At 41.2% G+C, this 12,214-nt stretch overlaps 1 protein-coding gene across 6 annotated transcripts in view; it reads left to right on the plus strand.

Annotated features, from left to right (window-relative positions):
* Positions 1-10,996, plus strand: part of ARHGEF28 (Rho guanine nucleotide exchange factor 28) — a 129,061-nt gene extending 118,065 nt beyond the window's left edge. For all 6 annotated transcript variants that reach the window (XM_054053900.1, XM_054053902.1, XM_054053901.1 and 3 more), the window contains one exon: positions 10,021-10,996. In XM_054053900.1, the coding sequence (XP_053909875.1) occupies positions 10,021-10,181 (161 nt within the window). In that variant the 3' untranslated portion in view covers positions 10,182-10,996. The remainder of the gene's footprint in view (positions 1-10,020) is intronic.
* Positions 10,997-12,214: the final 1,218 nt, after the last annotated feature.

Here is a 12,214-nt window from a genome sequence, read left to right on the forward strand (position 1 = left end):
CTGTGGGATATGTGGTGGAAGTGAATCACGGGAAGTTTTTTTTTCCTCTTGGGTATAACACTGCCATTTGTTTAAACAGATGGCAAAAGGGATTAAATCACATGGCAGTCTGATACCAAAGTGAAAAATATGTCATTACATGTAATCTGCAATTAGTATATTTCAAGTAACACTTGCTTTTCATCACTGCAGTGCTAGGGTTTTGTAGTTTTGCTACTAATTTTCTCATCTCAAAATACTTTTTCTCATTTCTGAACGCAACCACAGTAGGTGCAGCAATATTACATAACCTTTTAATTAAGGCAGTTAATTATGTTCTGGTTTTATTTTGTACTCTAATGTAAGTACAGAATTTTCTGTGTCATGTCTACCTGATTTATTCTTTCTAATATTTTCTCGTTTAAAGCTCATTCATTAGGAGGGAAGTATAAAATCATGCACATCTTTAAGGTGATGAATGGATTGAAAGAGATAGCAAATTTCTGTCTTTTGAGGTACCAGTGGTGCTGGTATATACCTGCACACCATATTCAGAGCTTCATTGCCTATAGATTTCTTAAACAACAGGATGGTGGCCAAATCTTTAATATTTACAGTTCCAGCATCCTCAGTGCAGTGTTTTTTTAATAGGTGGGATTACTGGCATCAATGAAACTGGAACAGTTTGGACCATGTCTCTTACATACAGATTTATTATTTACTTGAGTGAGTTTTTTTCCAATAGATTTCAGGGAAGTGGAAGGAGGGAAAGGGGCATGTTTCAAAGCAGAAGACCTTGTGCAGGGAGTCTTTTGCTAGATAGCTAGTTTGTAGTGAAGAACCTCCAGCTCAAGGTTGTGAAGAGCTGTGACTTTGGCACCAGGTCCACAGAGAAAGAGGTGGTGTCTCAGGGAAAGCAGTCAGAAAACACGAGTCTTGCTAATTATTGTTTGATGTCAGGAAGATACCTTCGGAGATCCTTGTTTTCCTCAAGCAATGTGATCTGTGGGTGGAGACGTGCTTGTGTGTCCTGCATTAGTACATTACAGATGTTTTATGTATGTTTTGTTATGGAGTTAGAGCCTGAATTTGATGCACAAGTATGAATAAATAATGGATCCTAATGACTGGGAGAAGCTGTTTACGGATGATCAAATTTTGCAAGATACCGAGTATGCAAACACACCCTGTGAAATCATGTAGCTGAATCACCAAGTGTATTTGTCTGGCTTATTTTGAATCTCATTTTAATTATTTAGTATAGTACTTTACATATTCCAGGAAGTAGCCTGTAGCATGTTGTGTAAAAGTAATGAAGTCTTAGTAATATGAAACCTCCTCAGCAACATCTGCTGTTAAATATTTATTGAGAAACTGGGGAAGATTGTCTGTCTGTCTTTTACTGGCATTCATCACAGCAGCACCTGATTACCTTCCACATGTGTTATATTGGCTGTAGCTAAACTGCCAGAAGAGACTTCATGAAGTATCTTGTTCTGCCTCCCCTGATGCTATAGAAACCTTTCCTTTGGGGGTAAATTTTTGGTGGGGCAGTAGAGAGCAGAAGCCTTTGTGCTGGTATGGAAGTTTTTTCTAGTTTGATGAAATAGGAAGACTTCCAGCAGTCACCTACCCAGATTCCTTGAGTGTTCCTTAAAAGTTTGATTTAGAGCTGGAACATAATTGATAGGAAAATAAATGTGATTTGGCTGTATTTGTTTAGGGTCTGCCACAGAAATATAAAAGAAACTCATGACTGTAATAGTCATTGACTATATTCCATATTAAAGAATACATGACAGATGTATAACTAGTATATTTGGTAAGGATGAAAATACTTTTTTTAAATTGAGGTTGAGAATTGCAGGATAGCTGTTGCTGACAGGAAGAATTGCAGAGAAACTCTCTTCTATGCAGAGGAACTTATTACAGCATAGCAGCAGTGGGAAAGGGATGAATGTCCTAGGAAAGGCTTCTGCATCAAACACAGGCAGTTTTGAACTAAAGGTGAAAATGATGTTCTAAAACATAGCATCAGCTTTCTTCTGCTGTGGGGAAGTGGTTTGATCTCTGGAGTGGCAGGATGGGACTGGTGCAGAGCTGCAGCACATGAGGCAAGGGGGTGGGAAAGCACTGAAGGGAGCTGGACCAAAGCAGAGGCAGGGTCTACAGAGGTGCAGCTGTGAGACTAGAGACAGAGAAAACTTGTAGTAAAGGCAAGGCAGAAGGAGGTGGTGATGAATTCAGACCTAAAGGTTATACCGGTGTTGCCCATAGTTGAGAGAAGTGGGAGCAGAAGAAAGGAAAGTGGATCCAAGTATGTTCTGTGCACCCAAGGAAAGCACTTGGCTGAAGGGTTGAAGGCACATACTTATTTGATAGTTGTGGGTTTTTTTCACTTTTCCCTTTAGCTTTTGTGCAAGCTGTTTTCACGGCAGTGAAATATTCACAGAGCATTTAGCAAAAGGTAAAAAAGGGCATCCATTTCCAAATATTGGATCAGACCCTTAAACTTCCTGTGCTTATGATGCAAAAGTTGGAGAATATGCAACTTTTTAATTTTTGCTTTTTTTTTTCATGGCTGCTAGAAGAAAACATCAGTGTGTGTACTTCCTGCCGGCGTCACTAAAACTAGATAGAAATGGCTGTGCTACTACTCAAACTGCAGTCAAAAATTAGTAACTATTTCCCTGTGTTTTGACCTGAGGGGAGAAAAAGTGTCTCTGTGACTGTCAGGGGAGAGGCTTCTCTCAAATGCTCATTCTTACAGCAATGCCCATATTTTTTCCTGCATTAATCAATAAGCATCAGCTTATATTGAAGGACAAGATTAGTGTGTAATTGATTTGAAACAGGTGCTTTGCCTTAATTTTTGCTTCTGCAGGAATTCTGCTCTTGGCTTAGTAGTCCTCTGCCACTTTGAGTTTTGATCTTGTCAGCTTTTGTGAGTAAGAAGTGATGTATCTGGTCTGTTGTTGGGAAGCAACCATATAAACCTGAGGTTCTTGGGAAGAGATTTGAGATTGTTTTATAAGTGACCTCCAGTTTTTGTAAGAGTTGTGCCCTTCTGCTACTCAAGAAAACATTGCCGAAGTCCAGAGCAAACTCCTTTGTGTTGCACCTTAAAGACAAGTGAAAAGCTGGGGACAAACCCAGTAATTTGATATGATACTTATTTCAAAGCAAAATTGTAGTTTTTAAAAAAACACTCCAAACCATCTATAAAATACAAAGCAAAGTTAATCAGCACAGTAATGTATGTCTGTGGTAACAGAAAGCTCAAAAGAATAGTTTTGATGTGTAAATGTCCCCTTTTATTTAAAGGGAGTGAATTCATATGCCAGAGATGCTATTTTTTTAGGGTTAATGCTGTTTCTCTTTTCAGGAAGGAAGGAGTGGAAGCTTCACTGTAGTGTTTTATCTGCAGTGTGCAAATTAGTACAGTGGATGAGGGAGATGTGGGGATATTCTGTGCGATGGGAGAAAGGAGAGTTGGTTTCATTGTCTGCTGAGTCTTTGGAAATGCTGTTTGGATCTGTAACTTTATGGGATTTCAGTTTCTCCAGCAAACTTTAAAACAGGAACTTTGCCTACTGAACAAGGTTTGTTCTGAGTTCAGCCTGCTGGCAAAATCTTGTCTTCCGCAGATAATAGGGGAGGGGAGAAACAGTTGTGATCCACTTCAGGTACTCACACATTAGACAAATGACCAAAAAGGCTGTGGGAGTTCTCCTATGCTTCCCTGATGCTGTTGTCAGCAGACAAATGAGTCGCCCCTGCCCCTGAAGAGGTAGCTTGTGTTGGGTGGAGCAGTGGCCCCGTGCTGGCAGCTGGTCCTGTTCCTTGTGATCCTTTGTAGGAATGGTGTTCTTGGGGTTTTATGGTTGTTTTCTCTTGATCATTTGAGTGCAGCTGTGTTTAATGAGCTGGAAAAGAAGTAGGTCAATAAAACATGTGTTCGTTGTTAGCAGAATACCTGTTGGACCATGTGTGTGTCTGTAATTGACCATCTAAAGCTTCAAAGCTTAGCACAAAGACAATTTAATAGGGAATTCATACCTAAATAAATGAATGTTAAGCAGAAGCGGATAGCTGGCAGGCAGAATGCCCTGCCAAGGTGAGCCTGTGGGTATTTAATGCACAGACAAGTTATGATTTCAAGTCAGATCTATTTTTAATTCTCTTTTATTGATTTGCATAAAAACCAGCATGCTAAAAAAACTTTAGAAGTTGTGTGCCTTAAAGTCAATAGAACAGATAATATAACTATGTAAGAAGGTTAAAATTATAGATTATTTCAATTTAGAGTCATGCTGTGAACTTGATGTTAAGGTTGGATCACCAGCAGTGTCTGAGCTTGAGGTGTTCTTAAAATCTTATCTTTGATAGCACCAGTGTTAGAAGTAGTGTGTTTGCTGGGATTTAATAAAAGACAGCTGCATCATTGCATGACTCCAGAACCTGGAGCTTTAAGACAAGTATCAAATTAATGAGTCGTACCCATTATGGAGCTTTATGATAAAGCAGTTTTGGTGGAATAAATTAAATTTTGTCTTAGCCAAGAATTGGATCCAAATTCCCTAGACCAGACTTCTCTGAAGAATTATGAGTCAAAATGTGAAAACTGAATTGTGTTGTTTTTCCTAAGTCTCCAATGAAACAAAGAATCATGACATTTGCAGTAATTTAACCATGATCAGAAATCCAAAGTACAGACTCAAAGAAGAGGTACATTGCAGACCTCACTCATGATAAACTTTGAATTCTGTTTGTTCCTTGTCTTGTAACAAAAAAAGACACCAAAAGCTCATGAGGCTAATTAATGTAGGATCTGTTACAATCTAATTGCTCATCTGCTTTTTGTGAAAAGACCTCTTGTTCATGAAGGTGCTTGTTTGCCTAAGAAATGCAGCTGCTGCCTTTTCACGGGGTTGGGCTGGTTTAAACTGAATAGCAGTATTAAAATTCTCAGATTGATTTCCTGCCTTATTCAGTCTTCTGGGAGATGGCTGAGGCGCCTCTTTCCTTGATAGCTTCAGGGTCAGAATATTTTTCCCAGTGTTTTTCTGAGACCTGGTACCAAATTCAGTTCGCACTGTGAAATCACATTTACTGTGGTGCAAAGGCCCAGTTTCTTGATGGTATTTGAGATCTTGACTCCCAATGAAACTCCTGGGAATTCGTCTCAGATCCTAAAAGCTTATAGGCGCCTTTCCTATACCAAGTGGTCTGAACTGTCACAGCAGCAGTGACAGAAGTGTCCCTGGCTGAAGGGCTTCCCTGACCCAGCAGCAGGTACAGTGCTGCTGGGTGATGTTCTTTCTCTGCTACCAAACATCAGCTCGGTAGACAACAGAAACTGTGTTATGTAAAATCCATGTCAAATTGGGGAAGTGTTAGTAGGCACTAAAAACCATGATTGAACCAGGTCGTGCCTTTCACAGGGAAGAAAGGGAAGAGAGTCTGAGGTGCCTGGAGTTCCCTGGGGAATCAGCCATAGCTAATGAATCTACATGGAAACCACCAGGAGCATCATTAGGGACAAAGAGGTGCTGTGGGATTTGCTGGTGGGGACTTTCAGTGGACCTCATGGGAGTCAGGCTGCTATTTATTTTGCTATTGAACTGTAATGGCAAATGAGAGCCTCTTACCCTTGAATTCCTTTGAATGTTGCAGCCCGATAGACTTAGCACTGATTTGTAGGTGTCCGCTTGTGCTTTGCATTATGCAGGAGTGCCGGTGCGGGGATTAAATACAGCAGCTCTGCCATTTCAGATAGCTTTAGTCTGAAGTTGATGTGTCAGCTGTCAGTCCAGATGAACTGGGTATGAAAACTGGTACCAGTTATTATAAAAAGGTGGTAAAGCCAGAACCTAACTGTGTGTATTATTTTCAGAGATTGAATGGTTTTGAGTATTTTTAATGTTTGTTGCTAAAAGTGACATGAATCTCTCTTCATTTAGTGAAATTTTATTTTGGAAATAGGGCCAACATGTGACGCAGATCTCTGGAAGTCACCATGAATTAATTCAATGTGTATATCTAGCTTTGGAAAAATCTGTGTGGCAGGTTCCCCCCAAGACCCTTTTCACTTTTCATCTGGGAATGAGAAAAGCTCAGAGTATCCAACCCAGCCTGACCTCAGAGCTGACCCAGTTTTGAGGAGGAGTTTGAACTGGAGGCCTCCTAAGATTCTTTCGAACTTGAATTATCCTGTAATGCTATGAAATAAGAGTCAGAGCTGGAGGAGGAAAACTGAGGACTTTCTGTTAGAAACATAGAGACTTGAGAAGGTTTTTTTTTTGTCTGCAGTGTTTCCTAAGTGCCTTGATAATGTCTTCCTATCCTTCCCATAGCCATCACTGCAGGTGCTCCAGGCTTACTGGAAGACCTCTAGTCCTTAGGTGGGGGGAAAGCGGGGGGTGTGGGGGTGTGGGGGGGGTAGGGGGGGTGGGGGTTAAGGAGAAAATCTCTGGCATTTACTTCTTGTGGAATTGTTTACATCCTATGATAACAGACAGAAGATGAGAATCGGTGTGACTAATGAGTTGTTTACTTGGCTTTTGTATCCTAGCCTATTTTTTTGTATCCTATTTTTATTTTTGTATCCTAGCCCCCCAGAAGTGAGGGAGGCAGGGAATGCCTAGATTTTGTTTATTTAATGAAATGGTCTCAGCTGAGGTAAAAAGGAGAAAAAGCTGGACTTAAGTGGTATTCTCTGCTGTGAAGTGGCATTACTGAGCTGAACAGGCTAAAAGGCCCAAAAATGTTGGAAGTGCTGTCACAGATCACCTGGTACCTGCCCTCCAGCTTCAAGCACATCCCTGTTTGCTGGGGAGTCTTTCCAGCCCAATTTGATAGAGTGGATTTTTCTGCCTTGGTGTTCAGTGTTGTCTAGGGTATACATGGTGCGGATTAGGATCTGGCTCTGACTGTTTAGGACGGTGTTACCTGGGCTGTCGTAGGAGAAATAAATTTTGCCTAGCTGAGAAGCGGTTAAAGGGTGTTTCAGTTTGCACATAAAGTCCGGGGGGCCCTGGCTGCTGCAGAAGCAGGAGGGAGTTATGATCTGGGAGTCTCACAGAAGACTCCGTGGAAGAGGCTGAGCTGCAGCTCCTCTTTACTAAAGCTTTGGAAGTCCGGAAAAAAAATTCTGCGCTGGTATAAATGTAAAGGTGTAAATGAGAAGGGGGGGGATGTGGCCGGTCACCTTCACTTGTCCTTTGTGTGCAAGGAACAGAGCCCAGCCCAGGCAGGAGGGGTGCAGGCAGTGGCAGTGGGGGCACTTTTGGTGGGTGCTGGTGATGTGGATGATGTGGATGCTGGTCTGGTGGGCGCGCTGTTGAGCTGAACACAGCATCGCTCTCCAGGATGGAGAGGAGCAGAGGAAAGGATAAGTGAATGATGAATTTAAAGAAAGAGAATAACACAAAATTAATTTTTTTGTCTGATGTTGACAGGTGAGTTAAAATTACAACAAAGGAGGCTCATAGAAGGCTAACGGTACTTATTTAGGTGGCTCTCGATCCCATAGCAAATTCTGACCGTCAGTTGTGAAGGCTGCAGCCAATGAGTCTGGAGAAGGGCTTGGGATGTTCCCATTGGTGCCCTGGCTGTCTAGGGAGCAGGGGAGAGCTTCCTGGCCGCAGCTTTCCAGTAGCAGCCCTTCTCTGCCTTCTCCCACCATTCTCCTGCTTAGGACTAAGGGCAGACGGTTTCCTTGTGCTGCACTGGGTAGCTCAGGGGAGGCTTCTTGGCAGTTGTCACCGCTCTACATAATAAGAACTGGTCCTCACTGGTGGATTGGTCCTTTTTTCCCCTCCTCTCCCTTCACTTGAGGCTGCTATTACCAACTCTGGCAGTTCTTCCACCCTGCCCAAGCAGCTGCTTTTGGGGTGTGTCATGCTGCTGCCTGCAATACCATCTGGTCTCCTGTCTTCACTGCTTCCAGCATGGCACCAGTCAGGAAGACAGCAGGCATCCTCCCTGCCAGCAGGCTTAGTATATCTGCCCAGGGACATATTGTGCTTTTGTTAGGCAGAGTCTGTGTTGAGTGCCGCCAGAAATGCAGCCAAAACCAGACCCTTCCCTCTTCGGTTGGATTAAGCACAACCCTTCCAGCCCAAGAAGCCACTCATCACTGAGTGGCAGCTGGGGTCTCACCTCCCGGGTGCTCTCCTGCTGTTCAGGTTCTCTGGATGCAACAATTTAAATTTAAAAAAGAAAATAGAGATTAAGCAGCTAAACTAGTGATAAATTGTTTATTTCAGTATTGACAGAATCTGATTTTGATTTGTTTTTCCAGAACACCTGCCACTTCCACTGCTCAGCTCTGCTGCTTAGAGTTGTAACAGTTAATAAGAAATGGTTTGGAAATAGCTACTTTTTTAATTGGTGTAGAAATTATTGTTTAGTTTTGGTGATGGAAATTAACTGCATGTAAAGTGTTTCTCTTTTCTGGGTTTTTTCAAATTTGTAATTAGGCTTCTCCAATTATGTACTTCATAAACTTAGAAAACAGATCTTTCAAATAAGTGCTTAGTGCCTGGTATTCTTAGGCACATAACTTTGTTAAGGTAAATAGACTCAAAGGACTTAAAAGTAATAGTAGTGTGGGTAAACGTTGAGGGCCTTTCACTGGTAGGGTTCTTTTTAATAAACAGATAAAACTGAAGTATCCAGTTTCCATAAAGAAATACAAACGTAGGATATTTCTGGTTTCTGTTGCTGCAAATTTTAATCTTTTTCTAATACAGTTATCAAAAAGAAGTAAGTACAAAAATTCATCTTTAACAAAGCAGTGCTTTTCAAGTAAGTTGGGGAGTCAAAACCTGCTGTGTTACGTGTGGCAATCAAGATTTAATCTGGATTTTTGCCAACACCAAAATTTGATCGTTTAAATCCGGTCTAAAATAGTAAAAAAAAAAGGAATTTGGGATTAGTTTTCTTAAAATCTTATGTCATCCTACTGTAACCAGGCACTGTTTATGTATAAATACCTTGCCTCTGCCACTGACCCTGTAGTCTCAGCAGCAGTTATAAGGTATATGTCGCTTAAGCTGGGAGCCGAAGCCCCAAACCCTGTTTGTTCTCTCATTACAGTGAAAAGTATTGCAGCCTGTCCATCGCAGACTTTTTTAGTCTCTAGGTATGAGGATATATGCTCCTTTGCTATGCTGCTTCTTTTATGGTAAAAATTGCTTTGCAGAAATAAAGACAAAGAAAAGCCAACTACTAACTTGCAGTCTCTGAGGGCCTGACTAAGGAGAAAACCTAAATGTGGTAGGTTTTTTTATTTGAGCCAGTGCACAAGTCATCACAAAAGCTTTCACAGCTCAATACTGGAAAATTAAGTACCTGATTCTCTGCATTTACAGGAGAAAATTGGAAAGAGAACAAATGAAGATCCTTCTGAAATACCTTCTTAGTATTTGGGTGCAAGTATTGTCTCCAAGTCACACCTAAAGGATTGAAATAAGAATAGAGCAGATAGTTTGTGCAAATAAACACAGATAAACTTGGCAGAAAAAGCTGAATGGTTATACATCTGTTACAGGCTGCAAGTGCCAATCAAGTAGACTTTTAACTGGGTTTACTCAGTTGATTCTTTTTCATCCATAGAAGGAAGAATTGCAAATAAAATTCTGTATAATAATTAAAACTATTAGTTTTATGATTGTCTTATTACTAATAAAGGTACTAATTTCATGCTGTATGTTTCTCTCCAGCCCAACTCTGGCAGCGTTTATGCCTTTACATTATCACGTGTCTAGTTTGTGAAGTATGTGTGTAAATTTCTTTATAGTAAAAAGAGCAACAGTGATTGTCCCTTGGATGACAGTGGACCCGATTCAGATTTTAATAAATTTAGGTAAGGTACATGTCACCAGGCTGTAGTAGAATTGTAATACTGCAATGTTCTTTGTAGACAGATGCAGCAGGCAAGAAAATGGTACTAATGGAAAAGTCAGTATTTACTCTTTATGGTGGTATAATAGCGCCAGAAGATGCATTGTCACGTCCTTCTCTTGTGTGTTATAGATCTGAATGCATCAGAGACCTGGGGTCCCGAAACAAGCATTCCAAAACAGGAATCCATCCAGCCACCACAGGTAGATGCACTGCTGCTGAACCGCCAGGCTGAGAGCCAGCAGGATGCAGAAAAAGGAGACAGAGTAGAGGAGAAGATTGTTTACCTCTGATGGCTTGTTTTCTAATCTCAATAGCACTTTGGAAATATAGTTGGTTTTGCTTTTCTAAATGTCTGTAGTTGTTCTCTGTATGACCATATGGCTTTAAGGATAGTATTTAATATACAATGCAAGATTTTCCCCAAGATAAATATAACAATTAAGTTATTTTGAAGTGTTTGTTCTATAATCTTTAATTTATGATGTGATTTCAAACAATTCACAAGAAACAATGAGTGGAAGAGGGGATGAAATATTTTGGAGTTGTAAAGATGCCACCAAGAGCTTTGAAGGCTAGTGAGTATCTTTCTTTGAATCCTCTTTTTACAACGGCAGGCTAAGAGAATTTGGTCTGCTATTTGAGATATCAGGATATGGATTAGTAACCTGACTGTTCGGATATAGTATGCAAGGACAGCCATGTAAGAATGATGGCTGTAGCCTTCACTGAGCTATGCTATATACCCTTAACTATCAGGTCGTTTTCCTTATCCTCTGGCTCAGGACATGCTCAGAAGGGGATGTTTTTTCATGGTCTCAACTTAATTGCATAATTGTGTTTATTCATGTTGCAAAGCTTAACATCGTTTTGCTACTACTACCAGTTTCCATACAGAGATGCTGTGAATCAGTTTGTTATTGTGTCATAACTGTACCTCATTTCAGTAAGTGCCTTTATGCATTAAAATATGCAAGATGAAGCCATCTCAGTGGTCCAAAAAAAGGGTAGAAATAGCAGAGCTTTAGTTAACTGAACCCTCTTGAAACTTGGCTGCTTTCCCATGTAGGTGCCAGCTAGCTTCCTGCTTTTAGGTTCACGGGATCATCGGTGCTGATGAACCGGGAACTGTTTTGTGCCTTTTTGTCTGTCAGAAATATTTGTACACTTCTGTTGAATTGAATAAAATGTTCTATGTGTTTCTTGAAAACTGTAACTTTGATTTTATTGTCAGGTCCTCCAAAGAAGTTTGAAAGCAGGAGTTAAAAAAAACAAATCTCCTTGCTTCGCTTGCTTTCTGCTCTCCTGCAGATGCACCTGCCTCGGTCCAGCGCATCCAAGCTGTGCTCCAGGCACCTCAGCTGCCAAAACCAAAGACGTGCCTGTTCAAGCAGGTGTGGGCAGCCCTCTGGACTGGCTGGGTGCTGCTGAGCATGGCTGACAGGACTGGAGCAGTGCAACAGGAATGCAGCTGCACTGCTTCTGGATCAGAGCTGCCTTACATCTGCCCAGGTCAATGGACATAGGAGCACAGGTTGGCCCCTACCCATTTGTCTGGATGAACCCCAAGCATTCTATGCTTTCCATTTTACCCTAAGCCTTGCATTGTGCAAGTCTCTTGCAGGTGGCAGGTAGTACATATTTGTCAGCATGGGTTTCCTGATGTGGAGGATTCTCTTCCAGGGACTGATGTGCTATTGGGAATATTCAAAAGCAGATCTCTCTGAGTTGTTGGGCTACCAGACTAGCTATTCATTTGGTATCTTGGGCTCGAGACTGAGTGACCAACTTTCTCAGTGACCTGTACCTGATTCCCAGCTTGAATTAAATGGTGTACCCTTGTCATCAGGGAAAGATTGGGACTGCAGATGTGTTTTCCCATTTCTGTTTCCAGACTTTAGTAGTCCAGCCTGCCTGACATCATGTCTTTAATATGTCTCCTTATAAGAGAAAAAACGGTTTTAGAATTTCTGGAAATGTTTTGCCTTCTTTACATTTCACAGCTAGACTAAATTAAAATGGTAATCCAACCTCTCTGAAGGGTCTTTACAGTAAGGACAGTCCTCAGCCTATTTTAACAGTCATCAATGAATTCAGGGTTGCCATCTGCTTTTTGGCAAATTTCTGAAAAGCGAGACCAATTTCTTGGGATGTGGTATGTCCTGGGATATGTGCAATACCCAGGGACCATCAGGATACTGGGAAAAATTGAGTAGTTTTCTCCACAATTACTGTCTTTGCATTTTATTACACCTTCTCTGAAACATCTGGCACTGATTACTGTCAATCCAAGCTGCTGCATGTATGACTGCTATCCCATCTCAGT

The sequence above is a fragment of the Cuculus canorus genome, chromosome Z (genome assembly GCF_017976375.1).
Source record: "Cuculus canorus isolate bCucCan1 chromosome Z, bCucCan1.pri, whole genome shotgun sequence".
In the NCBI taxonomy this organism is placed as follows: domain Eukaryota; kingdom Metazoa; phylum Chordata; class Aves; order Cuculiformes; family Cuculidae; genus Cuculus; species Cuculus canorus.